Source organism: Topomyia yanbarensis, chromosome 1, assembly GCF_030247195.1.
Source record: "Topomyia yanbarensis strain Yona2022 chromosome 1, ASM3024719v1, whole genome shotgun sequence".
Taxonomy (NCBI): domain Eukaryota; kingdom Metazoa; phylum Arthropoda; class Insecta; order Diptera; family Culicidae; genus Topomyia; species Topomyia yanbarensis.
This window is the reverse complement of record NC_080670.1, coordinates 6972190-6995886: the sequence shown is the minus strand read 5'-3', so window position 1 is coordinate 6995886 and position 23697 is coordinate 6972190. Positions and strand designations below refer to the sequence as shown.

At 38.5% G+C, this 23697-nt stretch overlaps 1 protein-coding gene across 1 annotated transcript in view; it reads right to left on the bottom strand.

Moving 5' to 3' along the window:
* Positions 1-23697, bottom strand: part of LOC131676744 (uncharacterized) — a 117894-nt gene that overhangs the window by 20524 nt on the left and 73673 nt on the right. Inside the window, exon 3 of the mRNA XM_058956025.1 lies at positions 293-605. Coding sequence (XP_058812008.1) covers positions 293-497 — 205 coding nt within the window. The 5' untranslated portion in view covers positions 498-605. The remainder of the gene's footprint in view (positions 1-292; positions 606-23697) is intronic.

Genomic DNA, 23697 nt, shown 5'->3' with positions numbered 1-23697 from the left:
ATAAATTAATTTGATTAATTGGACATCCCCCTGGGGAATGTTCATAGCGCCGAAAGTATCACACTGAATGTGGTTTTATATTTAAACAGAAATTTGTAAGTATGATTCATTAGTCAGGAATTGTCATGGGTTGAGATGGAAATACAAAATCAATTCAGCGGAAATTGACTGTCTATCTGTCCCATCCTATACACCCACCACTCAATGATAATGAAGGTGATTAATTGCTTCATTCGCACGTCTCAAATTGACCACAATCCCTCCAAACAAAACACTACCCCAGTCTACTCACCACTACTACTAATATCTTCTAATGGTGTACTACTACTAGCGACGATCTGTGCGCACAGGAGCCCAACAACCAGCAGCAGGGACCTACACCGCTTGCTGCGATTGCTGCTACAGGGGCTACAGGTATTCTCCGAGGGGTCTCCGCTGTTGCGATTTCGCACCAGCTTATTGCTGCATCCGTCCGCCAGTGGGTTCATTTCTCGCATCTTCTTTCATAGGACCTGGACCTGGACTTGGGGGTCCGGTTTGGGCAATCGAACAAAGTCACCGCCCGGTTCCGTTTGATCAGCTGGCACGGGTGAGGGAGAAGGAACCTGAAATCGAGAGGAGATGCAAATAACGGTTCATAATTACTAATTTGTTCGGGGGCAAAGGGCAATGAATATTCGGTTTAATTCGCCAAGAGAGACGAGACGTTGTGCCGGGAAAAAGCTTGTGCAGTACGAAAGAGAAAGTCATCACACTACGGGTCGGCCATTGTCATCGTTATCTGGATTGTTTATGAGCAGTTCAGGCAATTTGCCCGACTTTTAATGGGATTATACCAAACAAAAGCCCGAGGAAAGTATTGTCTGTGGAGTGGTCGCATTTTAGCGGATGTATTTCGGTGCGTCGTTGGTTTGGAAGATTTTTGTTCAAGTTAAGTTGCTCTTCAAACAGCTGGCAAGGCAAATTGAATAGGGATCGAATATATCGCATTGTTCCAAAAAATAATTGCCAGGTCCCATAGGCTTGTAATAAGGTATTGCATAAAGTTCTAACGATTGATATGTGTTTGTTGCGTTAACCGAGCAAACTTCCATGGCCTATAACACCATTTATCAACCATTAAAACACCGCCAACCACACTGCATCTAAACCAGTTACAACCATTTTTGGAAATGACAATGATAAAATTAATGCATGTCTGCACGATCTATCTCCGTATACTAGCAATCAGTTCATTACAACTAACATGTCGGAATACGAAACGGTGAAATCAGTTACGTTCGAAGCCTGGAGGATTTTTTCCCAGGTATGTCGAACACTGTTCATGTCGCGAGAATGCGAATGGCGAAGCCTATTCCTTCTTATCTGAACTTTCAATGTGAAATAGAGGTGTTACCAAATCTCAAATCATACTGTGCACATATGAAGGGCAGACCCGTACGTGTCAGTTTTGTAACAAGAAGACACACTACGGAAAACCATGTACCATGTACAAACACCTCCAACGAAACAACATCAACTGCCAGCAAACCCAACACACAGCCCTCATTAACATCAAATGAATCACAAACAACCGTAGTTGCAGCGAACAATCCAAGGTATACAGTGAAAACCCGTTTTTATCAGCCCCTGATTTTGTCAGCTGTTTGACCCGATTTCGTCAACCAGCCAGGTTTATGAGGCTATGTATACGGAATAATGTTGAATATGTTTCGTCATTGCCTCCATTTTGTCAACCAAAGATACACCAAAGGGGCTGATAAAAACGGGTGTTCGGTGCATAAGTGTATATGGTGAAAGTAAACTAAGCTCAAGCTTTTTTAAGGGTTTTAAGCAAATTATATTTTTTCTTTTTTTTTTTTTTTGAAAAACTGAAAGACAGTTTGTTGGTAGTACGATCAAAGAAAAAAACAAGTTTAATAAAAAAAATCTCATTGCAAGAGTCATCCCAATGGTTCATTTCGCAATTGTCACATCGAACCTTACTGCTAACATGGCACATTTTCTTGTATGTCCCCCAATACCAGTTTGTAGAGACACACAATTTTGTTCAGTCTGCCAGGCGATTGCCATTCTTCGCTCAATTAGCCAAGGGTGCACAAAACAGCCGTTCTCGTACTTCAGTAGATCCACATATGACAAACTCGAATCGTTGGTTACACCATCGATCTCTACTCTGTGAGCAGACATGTAGACGCGATATTCCTTCATAAAAGACGCCACCAACGTCATTTTCTCGCTTTAGCAGAATATTACAATTAGGAGGTGGGTTTAGCGTTGTAGATAAATCGATTGCCTTGTAGGCAATTTACCTGTGTTCGATTCCAAATCTCACACATAGATATTTTTTACAGAAATTTTACTAGCCCGAAGAAAAGGCTAAATACTTCTGTGTCACTTCTTTCGAAATCTTTTAACTAAATATGTGACTATCTATGATCCGAAAGAAGCTTATATTTGATCCGACCAAGTTCAACGTGTATGATTTAAATGGGAAGTCGGAGCGCTACCGATTTTCTTAGAAACTAGCACGAAGAATGCGTAAAAACCTTTTTCAGCTAATATCTTTGCTTCACTCACATTTGCAAAAAGATGGTCGGGCAATTTTTGGGACACGGAGCGCGATTAAATTACTGTGCCGTATAAAAAGGCGAAAATTAATGATCCTAAAATTGTAACTTATTTGTATCGTGATTTTTCAGTATTCTGCAAAAAATCGTTTCTATTCAAAACATAACATCAAAATAAATCAGTTTGTTCAGGAAAATTATGTAATTCGTTATAACGTATAAACTTGCGCGATTGAAATTCATTATAACCTTTAGAAAACAGATTTTAAGATACACCTACCAATATATGGATACAACTCGCTCTACAAATATATAGGTAAACAGTGCCTTCGGCAAAGTTACTCCAAATTTCCTGCTATATAAGGTTACAAGAGAAAACATATTTTTTGTTGAACACAAAAAAAATTCCCAAAAATGGGGTTACCCCCTTAAGAAAAGTTCAGATAGTAATCGATTTAGATGCGCTATCAAGTTTCATGAAACTTGGCTGAAGAACCTAAGCACGAAAACGTCATCGAAATCAGTAAATATTGAAAATGATTTAATTTGACCAAAAAATCACTGTGCAAAGCTTAGCTACTCTCGCTTTCAGTGGCAGTATACAGCCCTGCTTACCGGAGTTTTGCACATTGTTCCCATTGTTTATAGTAGGTGTAAATACACATGTAAATTGTCATTTTTAACATTTGGTGGAACCCAAAAATGATAAACCTGTTAATCATCGGACAATTGGGCTGGTTCAAAATTATTTCTTACATTACATAAATCGAAAGAACAGCGCATGATATAAATAATGATAGCAAGCAAATAATTTTGCGCTGCTTTGAAAACCGACAACTCGCTGGGGGAATGGTCCGGACATATGAAGAAATTTCATAAGGCAGGAGTTTCCATGATCTGGAGATGTGATACGATTGCATACGATGGGAGCGAGCCGTATCACCATTCCCTGAAGATACAAATAATTATGCCAAATGTCCGCTATGTCAAATGATCTTCAGTATGATCACTTTACTACATTATGCCAAATGTCCGCTATGCCAAATGTCTATTATTATTTTTTTAAGAAGCACCCTAAACCTTGATTTTAAATTCCCCCAAGTCATGTTCCCATCTACAATTCATCCCGTACTCGAGGTTTTTTCTTCAAACAATCAGGCGCCATTTCACGAGGACAGTTGCACAGTTTTTCATTTCCGATAAAGTAGAATTGGACTTCGCTCGGCAGATTAAGCCCTGCGGGACAAGCAGCAATCACTCTGCCCTATCTGCTGTCGCCACCATCCATGTACACAACCGGCCATCGCCTGGACGACTGTGGATCAAAAGCTCATTTGACATTTGCAGTTCCGTGTTTACACAAGCGGATGCCAATCTTCCATCGTTGACTTATGTCAACTACAATATAGATAACACATTGCACAGCAAACAGGAGCAACAAACTTCGCACTTGATTGGTTTTCTGAAGCCGCAGAAAAAGGAAAGCAAAGGAAATGAATTTTTCCACATGTTCCATTCGGTGCTGAACCTGTCAAACCCTGGCGACTGATGGACAAGCCACCCGGGCCATAACAATTCGAACAGCGGTGGTTGCGTACGTAACGACGGCCACTTGCCGCGCGCGGGTGCGTCTGCTCTTACGTTTCCAAGTTACGTCAACTCCCGACCACACAACACACCACTGCTACCGAAGAGAGAAAGAGCGGGGAAGGGGATCTCACTCACCACGCATAATGTGTGTAAATTTTCCTTTTTCGTGCTGGCTTCGAAAATCGTAAACAAATAATAACAGTCCGCCATTATGCAATAACGGCGTTGCAATCCGCGATGTAGCCAAGTCAAACCAATACATGGCCCGGTGTTGAGAGTGGGTAAAACAACTGAATGCGATTGATTGCGGGCGGCAACTTTGATTGACAGGTCGCCTGCTTGCTTTGAATGGTGCGGTCAGTTTGATTGGGTTGCTACGATTTGAAGTAAGTCGGTTGTTTCAAACTTTATAGCAGGTCATGCACCGATGTAGCTACGAGCAAAGAAAAGCACGGTTTGATGGATACTTCAATTTGATTCAGTTTCTCTTTTCTTTTATTGGATCGACCGCCGCCTACGCACGACCTGAATGCCAAACAAGTCATCGGTCTCTGCTACACGGCGGCATTCCGATGAACGTAATTGCACAGAAATGCGGGTTGCCTCTTTGAGGATATCGTTCGGTTGGTGAAGCAAAGCTACCACTTCATTATCGAGGGTTGGTTGACTTGGGTAAACTTGAGCTTTCCTGGAAGGTTCTTGCTGCTGGAAATTTAGGAATGTTTGATTAGGTTTTGTTTTTCTACGAATTGGATGAAACTATGAAGAGCTTTTAGTTATGGTATATTTTTGACAATAATGTGTCAAGAGCAGGTTTACCACGACTAAAACTTCTTCAAAGATTCGTCCAATTCATGGAAAAAAAATTATTCGAATATTCCTAAGTTTTCTGCCAGCAAGAACCTTCCAGGAAAGCTGAAACTTTTCAAAATTTACTAACGGCTTAGGAATAATTTTTCCCAGTGGTCCACTGTATGTAACTCGAAGAAGTAGGCTATGCATAATTTTATATTGCAAGCGCTATAAAAATATTGCCGCTATGCAGAAATCGGTGTAGAAATAAATTCAGCCTGCTATGTGAGATATTTGTTGGCATTGAAAAGTGCACGGAATTTTTTCTTAGCAAAAGTTCTACAAAAAATCGGTAAAAATATGTGTTGAACATGTAACAAACCACAGAGACAAATTTGAGATCAAAAGAAGTCAAAACGAAAACAAGTTGATCCACAAATAAAAGAAATGTAGGCCATGAAAATGAATTACTGCGTAACTGTAAGTTGCTTAAAAATCTTTTAACATAGAGTTAAAAATTTATCAAAATAAATTGAAAACTACAGAAATATTGGAGAAACAGGGCATATGAGAAAAATTAGAAAAGAGAAAAAGATAACATAAAAACAAAGAAAAAGGGCTCCAAACAAATCTTTCATCATTTCTACTCCCATATAAGTCACACAAATGCATCATATTCACCTCAACTAACAACACTAGATAGAATATTCAAACGAAATGACTCCAAATCTCCAAGATTCACCCTATCTCAAACGTTCTGACAGGTCAATATCGCATTTTTTTTCTTTCATCATCTCGATCGATTCAGGAGCCGGTGCACGCGCTCGGTCTTATATCTAACACGCAGTGAACCTCTTCTTTTGGCTTTGCCTAGCTAGCGTCTGGGTGGAATCGCTGCCAAACACGCAAGCAAGGACCAAAGCGAATAAGTAATCCCTCGAGTGCCATTACCACGCCACTCGTCCATACTGACAGTGGTGTTCCTCGCTGTGGTTGAGAGAATCCAGCAAAACCAGAAAGCAGTAATTCCGCTCGAAAGAATGTGTACGCATGGGAAATCAATCCACAAACGGAACGAAACGAGGACGAACTGGAACGTTCGGGGAGGTAGCAGGGTTGCCAGTCACAGTTGCTATGTTACCAATTTTTTTTATGAGCTATGGTTTTGATGTTTTTCCAAAAAAATAGGATCTGATATTTCAAGTAACGACATTAGAAAATTGCAAATTTTAAAATTGTAGAACAGCTATAGTCCATCTAGGAACTACATTTGAATCACCAAAAAGAAGGTATATAAGCAAGGTAAGGTGTCGGTACTACGAGAAAACACTGGACGATCAACAGCTATACTTCTCTTCCGAGGAAAGATATGAACAGGGATTTCTCGCCTCAGAAAATCCCAACGATCACGACTGGGATTTTAACGTTTCTCAGAATATTTGCTAGGATTTTAATAATAACATGAGCACTATACCAAAATCCTGAGCTAATCATAATTATGGCACAGAAGGCCATCTAGATAAGAATTTCGCCAGAACCCTAAGAAGCTTCCAACAGATGATTCCATTGGCATACCATCGAATTCCTGAAAAGTACTCCATCCGACTAGTATTTCATCACCATTTTGAGAAAGATTTCTCGGAATTCCTGAGAAGGATTTGCAAAATGCGTCATCAGAACCAGATCAGAATGAGTATGATTCCGCCAGTATATTAAAAAAGATACCACCAAAACATCGAAAAGAATACCATCAGAATTATGAGCATTATAAAGAGATAGAAGTATTCCACGGGAATGCTGAGAAGGATTCCATCAGCGCTTTGAAAAAAGTTTATCACAATTCTGATAAGGACTCTGTCAGAATCCTGAACGGAACTCTCTTATCATCCCGAGTAGGCTAATGTAAGAGTTATGTAAAAAATCTCACAGAATCCCGAATAAGATTCCATTAGGTTCTAAAAAAGATTCCATCATAACCCTGAAAAGCATGCCATTACAATCCTTAAAGTATAACAAGAACCGACCTATGAGTTACAGAATTCTAAAAAATTCGAACAACTTCGACTGAGATTGAATAATTTCTTAGAATTATCCGAAAAAATGAGCATATCATAATCCTAGGAAGTGTTCCATTTTCGCAGGAATATCGTAGGCCTCTACTAGAATCTTGAGAAAGATTCTTTCCAGAAGTCCAACAGAGTGCTGCGCAGAGTGACGAAACAATAGTGAGAAGGATTCTTTCCGCGATCTGAAAAGATTTTCTCAGAATCTCAGGAAAGCTACAACCAAAATCATGAGAATTTCCTCACAATCCTGAGAAGCATTAATTAATCCTTTTAAGATAGATGTTTTCCGTTTAATTACACGATAGAAATAATAAAAACTGAGAAGCATGTCATTCGAACCCTAGAGGGTAACAGGATACAACTGAAAGAGTGACCTAGCTCGAAAAATCCGAGCAACCTTAGCTGAAATTGAAAAATCCCGCAGGGTATTCCGGAAATCTGAGAATGTCTTAAGGAGGAGAATTCTATCAGAAACCCAAGAAGGATTTCATCAGAATACTAGCCAAATCCCGAGAAGGACTCAATCAGAAGTTTGAAGGAAAGCGTCATCAGAATTCTAAGATTTCTCAAGATCGGAATACGAAAGAATTATTCCATCGGAATACTGAGAAGAATGCCATCGCCATCTAGAAAAAGATATTATCAAAATCTTCAGAAGAATTATTTCAGAATTTGGAGAAAGCATTCTACGAAATTTTAAAAATTTCATCAGAAGCAGAGGAGGGTAACGTAAACATATTTAAAATGATTCCCTCGGAATGATGAGGAGGATTCCATCAGAATCCTGAAAAAGATTCAGTTAGAATGCGGACATGGATTCTACCTGAATACATACCTGCAAATCTTGAACAGGATAAGACTAAAAATCGTAAAATGATTCATACTCCCGAGATGCCACGAGAATCCTTAAAAATACCTTCATAAGCATGAGAAGCATGATACTAGAATCCTAAGATGTGAGTGATCCGAGCTGCATCAGCTGGGATTGAAGAATTCCTCTGAAAATTCCGAAAAACCTTATCATTTCACAATGCTGAGGAGGTTTTTACTAGAATTTCGAGAATGATTCCATTGGAATATTAGCCCAATCCTTAGAAGGACTCCGTCAGAATCTTAAAATATGTGTCATCAGAATTCTGAGATTTCTCAAGATCGACAACGATAATGATAACGAAAAAAGTATTAGCCATTAGCATCTTGAAATAGATAAAACCAAAATTTCGAGAATTATTACAAATTTTAGAATACTGTTCTCCGAAATTCTGAACATTCCGTCAAAATCCAGAAAAAAATATTTGAAAGAAATCTTTCGCAATTATGAGAAGGATTCCATCTGTAGATTCTGTAGAGTATTCAATTAGAATGCTGCAAAGGGTTCTACCTGAATACATGCCTACAATCTTAAGCAGGATAACACAAAAGTTCGTAAAAGGATTCAGACTCCCGAGTAAGATAGCATGAGAATCCCGAAAACTTCCTTCATAATCGTGAGAATCACACCATTATAATTCTAAGATCATCAGAATCTTGAATAAGGGCGCTATCAGTATCTTGAGAAAGATCAGAATTCTCAAAAATCTCGGCTTCCAAAAGCAGGATAGCGAAAGAAGACGAGTCTTTCATCGGAATGGTGGAAAGGATTCCATTAAAATCCTAGAAAGGATTCAATTGTAATTCTGAGAAGGATTTTTTCAGAATATTGAGAAATATTTCTCCAGAACTCTAAGAAGAATGCCAGCGGAATTCGGAGAAGCAACGAAAAAATGTTGAAAAAGAATCCTTCTGAATCCTGAACCGTTTCAATTGGAACCCAGAGAAGGATTCTATCAGATCCTCAAAAAGAATCCGTCAAAATCCTGAATAGTATAATGAAAAGTTTTTTCCCCGAGAATATTCTACCAGATTTTTTTTTTTACTTTTTCACGATATAGAGCTTACTGAGTAGGGAAAGCTATGAAAATTTAGAGCCCTAGTACTCAAGTAAAAACAAGGGTGTGAGATAAACAGATCGGAGAACTAGAAGTGGTAGGGTCATTAGAAACAGACTTCAAATCTTACGGAATAATATTTACCAGAATTCTGGGCAGAATTCCATCACACTTCTGCGAAGCATACCCTCAAATTCCTAAAAGGATACCAGGAATTGACTTCCAAATGACCGAAGTTAGTCAAATGATATTTTATATATTAAAAAATAGTTCGCAGTATTCAAATATTTTTACATAAGGGAGTCAAAATATTTCAAAGAAAATTTTGAAACCCCCTCCAACGCACATGACCCTGTCGACAACCACTGTCTGTCGTACATGGCCTACTGCAGTACAAAAAAAAAAGAATCATATTCAGTTGGTATGTTCCGGCACTACAATCAACCCCTTCGAAAAGTGCCGTCGGTGAGTTTTGCTCTGCCTACTCAGATCCATGATAAGAGCTCCGAAACCATTTCAATCTATCTTACGGTGGCAACTGTGTGCGTGTGTATGCGTACATCGTCAGAGTTGTGCGAAGATACTTCTCGGAAACGAGGGCTACTGGGTGACAAGCAGAAAGGAAGGACGAGGTTAAGCCTTTTACTGTTGGTGTTGTAGGATTTCTGTCGTTTTCCACGGTCTTCCCACGGTGACTGGGGTTGAGTTCAATTTCCCTAACCTGTGGGCAGGGTTAAGTTGAATTTAAATGAATAATTATTGTGGATGTTTTGAGTGATGTAGTTTCCTGTCTATCAATGAGTAACCCACCGAAATCACGGTTTAGAAAAAAAAATTGTTGCTTAGGTGCGACCGTTATATATTCCAAACAGACTGATTAGCAAACGAAGGCTACTTCCTAGTCGAATGTGTAAAAACCCGATGCTTTGTGCTTGAAACAATGGATTCTCATGTTTACTATAATAGTAGCGTTATCATGACACCATGTAAATTGAGGTGTTCTATTAGATGAATAAGGAAGGTACACTGTAAATAATGTACACTTTTATTTCAATAGATTAGACACATAACATTTAAGTTTCAAGCCACATTGAGAATTCATGTGCTTTCCATATGCCCTTTACAAAAATTACACTTGAAAATTAAGTGCGCAGCCCTATGACTCGATTGACTGTCATCGCATTTAAATTTTAAGTGTCAAAATTTGAATAGTAATAGTTTTATTGTTGACGGTTATGTTTTTTCACAAATGCGGCAAAATTAAGTGTTAAAACACTTGAATAAAAAAATCCACATCGATTTGAAAGAAAATGGCTGTGCCACATGCTGAGCTCGTTAGTTTAGGATTTCCACCATATATTTTGGAGGTTTTGGGTGGTAAGTAAATGAATTTAGCATTTTCTTTTGCATAATTGTCAGATATGTTTTTTGTAGGTCACTACATAGATGGAGATGTAAACAAGATCGTTGAATTCTTGCAAAATAAAGGATTTGTTTTTGTTGAAGAAGTGGAAGATAAAATTTCTTTAACGTTTGCGGTAAAAAGTTATTCGTTGCATTGTGTATAAGTATAACATAATTAATTACCTATTCTTTTTTATTTACAGAATAAAGAAAGCGTGCTAGCGGCACTTCGGCATCCAGGTTTTCAAGTGGACGAAAATCTGCAGAAAAATATTTTCCACAGTGGACCAATTGGATCGACGCAGAAACCTGAAACATCTACCTCGTCTTCCCAGTTTGACGAAATAGTTTCTCAGGTAAGTTAGCAAGAAATATAAAAGATTCTCAGGCACTGTATCAACGTCCTATGGGAAGTGCGTCATAAAGTCCAAGACATTGTGACTTATAATTCTTATTGCACCCTCCTAATCTTTCTATTTCACAGAGTGAAGGAAGCTTGATATCGGACATTCAGTTTCCAGCTGACAAACGTGTGCAATACGTAACGTTCTGCGGTAGGGAAGCAGGATCAGCTCAAAATGTTGAGGCATCAACATCGTCTTCCCCGTTTGATGAAGTAGTTCCACAGGTACGTTTGTCACAACGTTCGTGACATTATGATGCACAATTCATACTTCATGCTTAACTCACAAACTGTTATTTTTGTTTCACAGAGTGAGGAAGGTGTGCTAGCGGAAGATACTCAGCTTCAAGCTGTCAAAATTGAACAGGAAGTTAGCTTCGGAAGTAGAGAGAAAGGGTCGGTCCAATATATTCAGACGTCTACTTCGTCTTCCTCGCTCAATGAAATAGTTCCACAGGTAATTGCGCAAGATTTTTCAAACAGTTTCATAACGTCCAATAGGGGTTGGCCATGATGCACTTCCTTCGGGGCTTTGTGACCAGAGACATGATACAATTCCTATGCGTCATAATATCCAATACTAGGAGTGCATCATTCAATCCTGGACTATATAACGCAGTAAGTCTGCATCATAACGTCCGTATATTAGTGTTAGTCTTAAGTTCCCAGACATCGTGCTTTCGGGTATTATGCCCTTGTGCGTATGAGTCAATTGTATAGCTATCACTGGTTTTAACAGCGCTAGTGTTTGCGGTATATATCACAAGCTATAATTGAATTTAATGCTTTACAGAATCCACTGCCTTCATTGCAGTTGCGGCAACTGGAGCAAGTTCCACAAACGAAAACAGAACAGCTTTTGGTGATTGATAAGAATTTTCCATTCATTGAAGGAAGGAAAGGAGAGCAGGAAGTGGTATCCCAAACTAACATCATGAAGTCGAGTGTTTTAAACCACGACGATGTTTTGTCTACACTGAGCCCAAACATTCGGCCAAAGTCTAGTAATAACCAACCGGAGGTGCGCATAAAATATTTATTTCAAAATTCGAAACTAATGATAGCTACTTTTAGAAAAAGTTTTGCGACTTTGGGAAAGAAAACGATGCGGATTCTGTTGTTGAACTGACCCCCGATTTATTGCGCAAAAAACTTGAGGAATCATTAACAGGCAAGGAAATTTTGAAGCTGTCGAAGGCGGGACCATTATCAGAACAGCTCGAGTTAGCTGGAATAATAGCGGAATGGTACATTGAAAAGAAAACGAAACTAATTGAAGATGACTTGAAAAAGTACTCGCGTGCAATAGTAACTTTGTTCAAGGTAATTAAAACAATCAACCCAATCTGAATACAAATTTTGACAGCCCACCCATAATGGTTCATACAATAATGGATCGTTTATATTATAGAAGACTGAATTTTGTAAAAGAAGATTGCTTTTTGTAAACAATCAGCTAAGGTTGTACATAAAAAATTCAAATAAAAATATTGAATCGAACTGAAAACTCTAATTTGTCAGGCCTCATACCAATTATACATAATAATGATCTGCCCAGTTGAAAAATAACATTTATTCACATGCCTTTTATAAGATATTTTATAATATTCAAGTTAATACAAACTTGATTGCTATGTGGATTACATTCAATAACCATTTGCCAAACACTTGATGCGAATGCGCCATTCATATAAAACTTAAGTGTGGCATCTGTTGGAATTAATGTGCTTTCAAAGAAGTGTGTTGTTAAGTGTCTGACACATAAACGCTAAGTGTAAAACCAGTTGCGGCAAAATTAAGTGTTAAACGCTTGAGTTCAATGTGCAGATTATTTGCAGTGTAAGGTTGAATCTCCTGTGCTGGCTGTGTCATAGTAGGCCACAGATGTTGGTGATGCTCTCTGTGTGGTATGATAGTGTTATGCTAGCAATTTTGGAACGTGGGCTCGAAATGGCTAATATTCTCTTCTGCAATGGTTGAAATGGACTGACAAACTCGATTCATTTGTTCGTTGAATATTAATTGGACACGACTGTGAAGGGTTTTTCTACCGTTGCCTTGTAACGGAAAGATGTTAGGCTAGGTTAGACAGTCACTCAAACCAAAATTGAATTAAAATTAGCCTAATTTTCTTCGAAGGAATCCCTGAACATAAGTTGATTGTTTACAGAAAGAAAACACGGGTCTACTTTCTACTTCTGCCTGTGTCAGAGTTACAAGCAAAAAGGTGAACGATCCAGTGTACGTCGTCCAACCTCCTGCCATTTTTTTCAAGCCAACATCTGCCTTTGTTTAAATCAAAACAACCCAATGCAAGAGCATGGGCGACATGGGTCTAGAAGCGGTTAGGTCCATAGTATGTTGACTACTGTCAACATCAGTATATCGCCATAGGAATGATAGGGATCAAGGATGCAAAATGCCTACCTTTTCTGCGGCTGTATTTTTTCTGCCTACATTCTCATCTCTCTTTTGACGCTGCTGTCGTTCGCTATTGCAAGACGCCCAGCGCTGTACGGCAGTCTGTAAGCAAAGCAGTAACATGACAAAGAAATACTGCCCCCAGTACAGCCACCAGACGCGAGCGGTACAGCTTCTCTTTCCTTATTTTACACTTTTTAATATTTTTAATCTATTCAATATTTTCAATCAAAAACGACTACAATAAATGCGGTTCGTTTACGCCACGACCGGCATCACCGCTTTCGTGTGTAGGCCTCTCCCTTTGACTATGCAGAGAAAAATGTACAAAGCGAGCGAACAAACTTTACTACGCCACACTCTCACCGAGCAGTCGGAGGACAGCAGCAAAACAAAAATGTATTCTACTGCTCTACGGGAAAATGTACTCAGTATGGCTACCGTTCTGGCATGAGCTGTAGTGATGCGTCGCTGTAGCAGGCTGTACGGCTTGTGCAAATGTAAATATACCGAAAAAAATGTAGTTTACCAGTACCTTTGGCATCCCTGATAGGGATGACACCCTCCTGACGTCGTCTCATAGGAACACAGGAAACATTAGGTCTGTTCCAGTACCAGGAGAAACTGGAAGTACTCCGGAGAAAATCGTTCCTGTACTCTCTTCTTCTCTTTTTTCTTCTTCTGGTAGCAAACCGGAGTAAAAAGGAGCAAAGATTTTTTGCTCCTGTTTACTCCGGAGTGACTTCCGTGTACTGGAACAAACCTATTGTCTTTATTTTTGCGGTCACGAGGGAAGTTAACGAAAAGGTATTGTCATAGTTGACTTTAAATCGCGTGTTATTCGACCAAACCTTCGTCGAGTGAAATGATTTCTGAAGATGAAAAGGGAGTGTGTGTTTGCGGAAGTAGCCTTTATCCAGTTCTATTACCTGCATCGTTTAGAACTAATGTCATTAAACAACAGCTCCATGCATGTGCATTTGTAACGCAGATAAACGAAGCATGTAGAGTCAAATTATGGCCCTGGGTTACGCACGCATACGAATGACACTGAAATGAGTTAAGCGATCCGCATTTATAGATTCGAGAAATGTAGATACATCAACATCAATTCTAGAGTTACTTAAAAAATACGCGTAAGCAAGATATGAGAAATGTGCCTTGATCAATTTTTTATGAGTACTTTTGTACCAAAGTATACTAATTAACAGATGAAATGTGTAAGACCACGACAAAAAAGTAAGTACACGTGAACACGTTGGGAGGATGGTATGGGTACAGGAATCCCCGCGGAAGGGGACGGGCATAGCGTAGTTGGTAAATCCATTGCCTTGTACGCAGCTCACCTGGGTTCGATTGCCAACCTCGCACATAGGGTTAGAGATTTTTCCAAAAGAGACTTCTCTAACTCCGAAAATTCCAGTTTTTCAGAGTAAATTAAATTCTCTGGAGCGCCTGGTATATCAGTTTTTTCGGGAATCGACACCATGCATCATTATAATACCACAATGTAGATAACAGTAAAAAAAAAACAAATGGAAGTGATAAGGATCAGTTTATCAAAACGATTCAGATATCAACGCAAAATTATTCTCCTCCCAAGCACAAAAGCATCTCTATGTTGAGAGCAATATTATTAAATAAAACCATTCGCCATTAATGAAATCTGTTTAATTGAATACCACTGTACTATTACAACCAGTTTACTCCACCAGACTGGAATGGGCACTGAATCGTACGAACAAACAATTCCTTTTTGAAATAATAGGTATTCCATGTTTTGAACGGCTACAATGATGTATTTAAACATTATTTTCCACATTTGAAATTGCAGAAACATTGAACTATGAATAGAGGTATGAAATCTCCATCCAATGATCGTATTGCCAATGGAATTATGTCCTTGTGGAACGACGCCTTTGTTTCCTACGGGTTGGCCTTCATGCTTTTCCGGATTTCATTGAATCCTTCGAAAACGATATTTGATATCCGCACTGACATTCGACCTCACCAGCGGCCAAAGTGTGACTAGATGGATTCACTTTAGAAAATACCAACAATCTTCGCTGAGATTGAACTCTAACTCACTTGGGTGAGAAACCCATTCAACTACCGGCGCCGTCATTTATTTACTGATTTGTCGATGTTACGATGTTTTTCATGCTGCGAGCATTTCCAATAACCTGTAATTAGTGGAAGCACTCATTCTGTTGATTGGCACGAATGAATAAAACCCCCGCCTGCACATTGATTGTGTCACTAGCAACGCACTGGAAATGTAACGCAAACATACCCGTTAACAACACTTTTCGAAATTATGGCGAATCTGTTACAGGGCGAACTTTTGCCATGCGAGCACAGCAGAGTAGATCGATTCGATTGACATTTATCGTGTGAACCTGACACATTCTTTCAAATATCGAGTTCATGGAGTTAATCCTATCAAATAGCAATTACTACCGGACGTATGTGACAAATGACAGCAGAGATGTAAAACTTCCTGAGTTTTTTTTTCGGTTGGAGTTAAATTTCGTGCGGAATTAAAAAAGCCCTACAGGAATTTGAACTTTCTTGTGCCCAGTTTCCCCAGTGCCCATTCTACCTATCTAGTAGCTATTTGGCCAGTTGTTTGTCCTTAAACACAATTACTGTTTCCTTATTGAATTTATTCTCTATCTATGTGGCCAAGTAGGCTGCCAGTTACGGATGAGACTGATACGGATGAGACAAAGTCAAAACATTACTCAATGGCTTATTTGTTATATATTGGTACCTTTCATGCACTAAACGGTTACAATACGCTTTCGTCGAAATAATCGTTTTAATTAAGTGTATCAGGCTCCTAAAATTATAAAATGACACGGCGCCTGTATGTACGCATGACATGACATGGCAAAGTGCAGTGTTTCAGTAAATTTCATTTATTGCGTATGATAAAAACACAACTGGTTTCCGGGAAAACCACTGCCTCATAGGTAATTAAAATTTAATTTTCGATTGAAAAACCTTTTCCCATAGTAAATAGGACTTTTAATAAGAGGCAACACGGCGAAACTTTTCTCAAACAGCCACTCAGTATCTGTACTTGGAAAGTTAATTTTCCCAGATTTACAAAACTTGGTTCAGTTGGAAGTTGTTGGACGAACACCTGTCATATGTTGCTTCGTGACTGAGACAAACTTTGTAATTGAGTTAGGTGCGTCGAACAAAATATGTCATTCATGTCGATGAAGGTACGCGTCCTTATCGTCGCGTAAAGTGACATATACATCACCGTTCCTAGATCAATTCCGGTGGGGAATTTTTCCTACTACAATGGCAGCATGTTTAAATTTTCAGACTCGTCTAATGGTATACTGATGAACAGACGCAGAATATTGCGTAGTAATATCACAACTTAATTACTTGTGAATACGATGAGAATTGCAGAAAGTTGAGATGAAGGTTATATTCCAGTTGTGATGTGGTGCCGAGTAGGAACAATGTAAAATTAATGATCACACGCAAATACATGGAATCAACACATAAAGAGCGACAGTTGATGGAGTTTTGAGCCGATTTTCGCTCCATTTCCTATAATTTATCACATCTCCACTTTTGTAACCAAAGTGTTTCACGGTGGGTGTTTTTTTTACCAAAGTCATATACTCAATTATTAATTTTGAAAAGTTTAGGTATCAGAGATGTTTATGAACGTCACAAGCCCATTCTTATGATGCAGTGTGCTTCAAAGATTAATCCCTTGAGAAACGATTTTCTTTTAAATTTCTTTTTGAAGCAAATATAATAATATCTTCAGCAAAGTTATAGAGAAATCGACTTTGTCATATATATATATATATATATATATATATATATATATATATATATATATATATATATATATATATATATATATATATATATATATATATATATATATATATATATATATATATATATATATATATATATATATATATATATATATATATATATATATATATATATATATATATATATATATATATATATATATATATATATATATATATATATATATTTGAATAAAACCTGAACCATCGTCACAGACAAAGCCGTAATATTCATTGCATATATTTTAATTTCCCAAACACAAAGGCAATGAGACTATAGCAGGAAGGGAGCATATAAGGAACCGTTCGCCACCGACGTGAATAAAATCGAATGAAGCAGTGGTCGAATCGTTCCGCTGGGTCCTCTGCCAAACCGAGCGCACATTACGCTCATATCTGTCTGATGACAGAGTAGGCTATGAGTCAGCAGAGGGGAAATGCTCCTGAGAAAGAATCGTAAAAGATGATGGATCAATTCCCCGGAGGACAATCAGTGCCGACGCAGTCAACTGCAGAGATGATAGTAGAAGCTGTAGAATCAGCAAAATCGGATGTTTACTGATCGGCCTTATTAGCATTTTTATTGAAGTTACGTCTCCATGGAAACATTGTTTTTGAAAAGATGCCAAAATCTAAAAGATTCTATATTTAGCTTGGCTTGCAATAAATTAGTAGTTTTTCATTATTCAAAGTCCTTCAAACTTTTGATTGCTTCACGGTCCAAAGTTACGCTAATGGAGTTCAGTTACGTTTTCGTGATATATTTAAAGTTTTTTTTCACTTGAATTAAAAATTCCTTACTTAATTTCAACTTACTCCACCAGCACTCGGTAGCTAGTCAAACACAGAGAGATTTATTCTCAAAGTACTAATTGTAAGCGACAGAAAAAAGTTTCAGCATCCAACCTCATCCGGTGCTGCGGGTGTCGAGATTTCCACAGCGGCACACACGTACTCCCGGTTGCCAGCTTCTTCGCTTCGCATTTGCTTTCCCAACCGGAAAATGGCGGGAGTAATTAAATTTGCTTGTCGGGCTTCGAAGCGGTAAAGCGAAACCAGAGGAGGTCATGACGAAGATTGCCAGAGTAATATTCCGGTAGGAGGATCAATTTTATTACGATGAAGTGTAATTCTATTATATGAAAATTTGATTTTGCGCTTGGCAAACATTTTGGCCTTTTCACACGGTATGGTTTTAAGCTCAACGAACTGGAACACATTTCTGGTACCGGCGATTTCATTAAATTCGAATCTTTCCAACTATTATTATAGGAAAACCTGTCCAATTAACACCAGACAATTGATTTCTCTCTGTCAATCACAATCATACGTTCGAAATGGCTTCCTTCTAACACAGATCGCTTACGAGCGACAAAAATCACGCGTACCCACCGGAACGGTACGAATATCTTTTTACGGGCCTCTTTTCATACTCATTGTGGAAGATTCATCACTCTGTAACCCCATTTTCACCTGCTTGCTTGCTTTCACGTTGTCGCCATCGGCACCCCATAAATAATCATCATCATCATCATCGTCATCATCATTGTCAGGTCATAGATAATGAAAGTGGTAGGGTTGTATGGGAATAATTTGTTTACCCCGGACCGCCTTTCGGAGGGAAAATGAAGAAGCTTGGTGGAGTTTTCACTTTAAACATTCAAGTGCAAACAATGTTAGGAAACCATAATGTGCTACCACCTCAGTTGTGTGTTGCTCCAAGATATGGTTACATTTTGCTGGTACACAAATTAATATGTGCTTAAAGAGAGACAGAGAAATCTGAAGCTGTTACAATAGATGGTACCTAGAAATGATACATTTTTTCGCAGTTACGAATGTGGTGCAGTTGCAAACGAGAATCATTTTCTCCTTTTACTGTTACTAACATATCATATTAATTTTTTCGGACTATGCTACCACTATACTAAAATATTTTGCCAATCAAGAAGCATATTCAGCCTTCTCAAAAGCCAAGTCATAAAAGGTCTTCTCCGCAGAGATTCATTCTGTGGGTGGAAAGCGGTTGTGATTCCAGAACACTGGCCAACTAGTATGAACCGTCAAGTGTAGAAAATCAACTTCCACCAAGCTTAAGTTGGAGGTTGCGTTTTTCAAGAGGTCATACCGAAGAGGCAATTTATTAGATGGGATCGGTCCGTCTCATGGGACGCTAGATTTTATGATGTACTATTACACTACTGCTAGGAAGCGGTATATATTACTCATCATACTTATATCTTCCCATAATAAACCGAGAGGCGGGAACCGAGACGGGCAAGGACGACTGATTTCCCTTTCCGGATTGTTCCGTATCGTGTACACACGCTGGAGCATGCTAGGGAGTACCAATTTCATTACAGACAAAGTGCTTTCTGGTGAAAGTCAGCGTGGTAGTCTTTGTTCACGGCGATCGCTACTGTGCTAAGAGCTGGGACCGGCAATTTAGATTGAATTAGTACTAGAGAAGGTCAAGTTCGCACCGGATGGAGTCATTTTCGTGCTTGGTGCTGCAAAAGAGCTCCTTTTTTCTATAGGTTGAAGGTGATGGTGTAGACAGGAAGCATACTTTCAGGAGAGGATGGTATATCACTCTTCTATACAATATACCGAGTGTCGTCGGTATAATTAAAGTGTGCTCTACGGAAGCATAGGTTTCAATCAAATTTATTTCATATAACTAATTCTATCGCTGGCGGAGTGTTATAATTGTAGTAACTAAGTTTGCTAGTTATATACACTATGAGAATTTGACTGTAATTCTGCTACGAAAAGGTGTTGTAAACTAACGAATTTTCCTGCATATGTTGAATCATTCGCAGTTCTACAGATGCACTTTTTTATAATGAGACTTTCGTGAATATTTAAAAATGCAACAAGGGATCTGAAATCCAAATGGAATTCCAAATAATCCATAAATATTTGATGTATGACAGCTCTCTTTTAATCGCTCGAAACATTATCCAGGTTTCGTTTGATATGGTTGAATTAATTATGAAATATTATCCAAATGGAATGTACGACCACGAGCAAGCTAAATTCCGACACCGTAAAATCCGTATCATAACCATTTCGGAAATCGCACTTTCCTTGTTAACTCCACCATACATAGTTTCCATCGATCCGCTGGTGTGTATATATTGGTATATATCCGCCATCCAACGGATTACTGTAGGGATATTTTGTGCTGTTCGTCTCAACTTTTTTCCCCAACACACCCGACATGTATATTTCCATGACAATAGATAGCGAAAAACGATTCATCTACTGGCGTACGTCGTGATGCTACCGGGTAGCCAACGTGACGCCAACTGTGACATCAGTGTCTGAACCTTGGATCCATTCTGATGGCTGATCTCCACCGATTTCGAAGAAATTTTGCACACATATGTTGGATGCTACCCGAGAATGCATTTTTAATCGTAGTGCCATCTTTAATCAGTCCTAAAAATAATAGTTCAACTCAAAATGTTCATTAGGTGCCTTTTATTTTTTTAATTCGTTTATTTCACGCTTAAGTCGTTAGCATAACGGAGTTGGTGGTCTGTTATATATTTACAAAGTATAAATTATAAGAAAAATGAAAATTTTTTGGGGCACGCAGTTTGCTATTGCGCGTAAGGGCCTTTTTCGCGGTGGTAAAGCACTGAATATTTCGTTTTTGAGCCGACTCGAAGCCCGAGCTTATGGAAGCCGTGTTTTTTTTAAATATTTGCAAAAAATAAATAATAAAAATCCTTTGAGGGGCCATCCACAAATGACGTAGCATTATACGGGGCAGGGGGGAGTTTTGTATATTGTGATGATGTATGACGACAGTGGGGTAGGGGGTCATTTCATGCTACGTAGCTTTTTAGAGGGGAATAACTAACGTTTTTTATTATTATTTTTCTTTAATTTTATGGTGACAGGGGGGGGGGGGAGTTACCGCCAAGCTACTTAATTACCAGGGGGTATTTAGAGGTTTGTGATGAAATGCTGCGATGGGGAGAGGGGTGTTAAAAATCACTCAAAAATTCTACGTTATTTATGGATGGTCCCTAATGTGTGCTCATCGAATTCATCACACGCAATTTACCAGTGCGCGCGGAGAATCATTTCTGCGGAACATTTTCAGCGTAAGCTGATAGAGCCTTATGTGGGTCATTCGGTCCGCTTCGTTCATTGTCACTTACTGTAATAACTGCTGCTGGCTTGGATGTTGTTGATTTCGGATGTGCTTGCTGCAGTCCTAGATAATTTGGCATTCATTGATGGTTCAACATGTGTTGGAATTTGGACAACAACTTATGAATTAAGGTGTAACATACACGCGTAAATTAAACCCTCGTAAATTTCAAAATTCGTGTGAATGAAAATCGCGTAAATTTCAAAATCCGCGTAAATGAAAACCGCGTAAATTTCAAAATCAGCGTAAAAAACCGCGTAAAAAATACCAGGCAAAAAACCGCGTTAAAAAACCCTGATGCGATTTTTTTCAAAACCGATTTTTTCAGCTTGTAAAATTGTTTTTTTTGCATTCGATCTTTTCGGGTTCGATATTTGACAACATTGATTTGATTTTATCGATAAAATCAATTTGGTGAAATCGACTTTTCTCTTAAAATTCCCATTGAAAAAGTCGCGATTTTTCCCACAATCGATCTTTCTACATAAAAAATCGATTGTTTGCATCGATTTTCCCGGCTCGATGATTGACGTCGATATTTTCGAATTTAAAAGATCGATTGAATTTTTCAAAGTGCCCATAGCTAACTTAAACAATATGGGTATTTATGGAACGGACTTGACAAGTAGATGATGAAAATGGATGCTTGGTACCATTCTGAAATCCAAGATGACGACTTCCGGTTGAGCAATATTCTCGACAACCCTAATTTGGAAATTTTTGGAAAAGGCTTAAGAAGCAGATGATGAAACTCGATATTCGGCGCAATTTATAAATCCAAGATGGCGACTTCCGGTTGAGTAATGTTCTCAATAATTGAAACAATTTAAAAAATTTTAGAACGGGTTTCACAAGTAGATGATAAAAATGGATGATTAACGCCATTTTGAATTCCACAATGGCGACTTTCGGTTAAATAATATTCTCGATAATCCTGACAATATGGGTAGTTTAAGAACGGGTTTTACAAGTAGATGATGAAAATAAATGATTGGCCCCATTTAGAAATCTAAGATGGTGCCTTTGGGTTAAGCAATATTCTCGATAACTCAAGCACTATGAGTATATTTGGAACGGGCTTCATAAGTAGATAATAAAAATGGATGTTTGACGTCATTTTGAATACCAAGATGGCGACTTCCGGATGAGCAATATTCTCCTAACAATATGGGTAGTTTTGAAATGGGCTTTACAAGTAGATAATGAAAACGAATGATTGGCGCCATGTCGAAATCCAAGATGGTGACTTTTGATTAAGCAATATTCTTGATAACTCAAACAGTATAGACATTTTTGAAACGGGCTTGATGGGTAGATGATAGCTATTTCTAAATCGATTGTGACTTCCAGTTTAGCGAAATTTTGTATAAACCTAACCATAAGGGTATTTATCAATGGGCTTGACTACTCGTCAATCTCATTCCGAAAATATCCACATTGTTCATATTATCGAGAATTTTTCGAAACTGGAAGTCGCCATCTTGGATTTCAAAATAGCTTCAGGCATCTATTTCCGTCATCTACTCGTCAACCCCATTCCGAAAATATCCATATTGTTGAGATTATTGAAAATTTATCTAAACCGGTTGCCAGTCGCCACGTTGGTTTTTTAAATGGCTCCAGCCATCGAACTCCGTCATGCACTCTTCCTCCCCATTCTGAAAATACCCAACTTTTATTAATAATAGTTAGATTAGAATATGTTAAATTGTATACAACTTGAAGCTATGAGATTCAAATTTTCACAAAATTTGAAAAAAAATTGTTTTGTGCCTTTAAGATTTAACGAACTTGCTCGTTACGAGTTCATTATTTCGAATTTAGTTCGCACGAAGTTCGTAGAATTTGGCTTTTCTGTGATCACGATTGTCAAAAAAACTACTCAACCGATCATCATTCGGGAGTAGCCCGTTGTTTTCGGCGTTCACATAAGTTATGTGAACTATTTGGATTTTGTGTCCAATTGGCACCAATTTGATGTCAGCTTAGATTTCTCATCTTAACTAACAGTAACTTGGTGCCGGTTACCGACGAATAGGATAGGAACACAAAAATCCAACGATTTTTGTTGTTCGCCACTCCTAATGGAAATAAAAATCGATACAGGGTCGAGCGTGTGTCTTAATCATCATTATCGTGACCGAACAAGTTCTTTCGTGATTCGGGCTGAAGGTAGCCATTTTCCAGTCTCCTTGCAAGGCAGTCACTTGCGCATCTTCCTCGATTGCATTCAGGCAGTATGTGCGGGTATGGGGTAATCTTTAGCTTGTCTCTCTTACAACATTCGTGCTACATGTCTAGCCCACTGTAGTTTGCCGTTTTTTATCAGCTTTCCATTGCCCTTCTGTATTCCCTGTCTGTACACTCAGTACAGCTCGTGGTTCATGCGTGTGCTCCAGAGCTCTCAATCAAATAGAAACTGTGTCAATAGTTTGTTTCCTTCGATGCTCATGCCTCATGGCCGTACAAAGCAACAGGGAGTATCAGCGATTTATATAGAG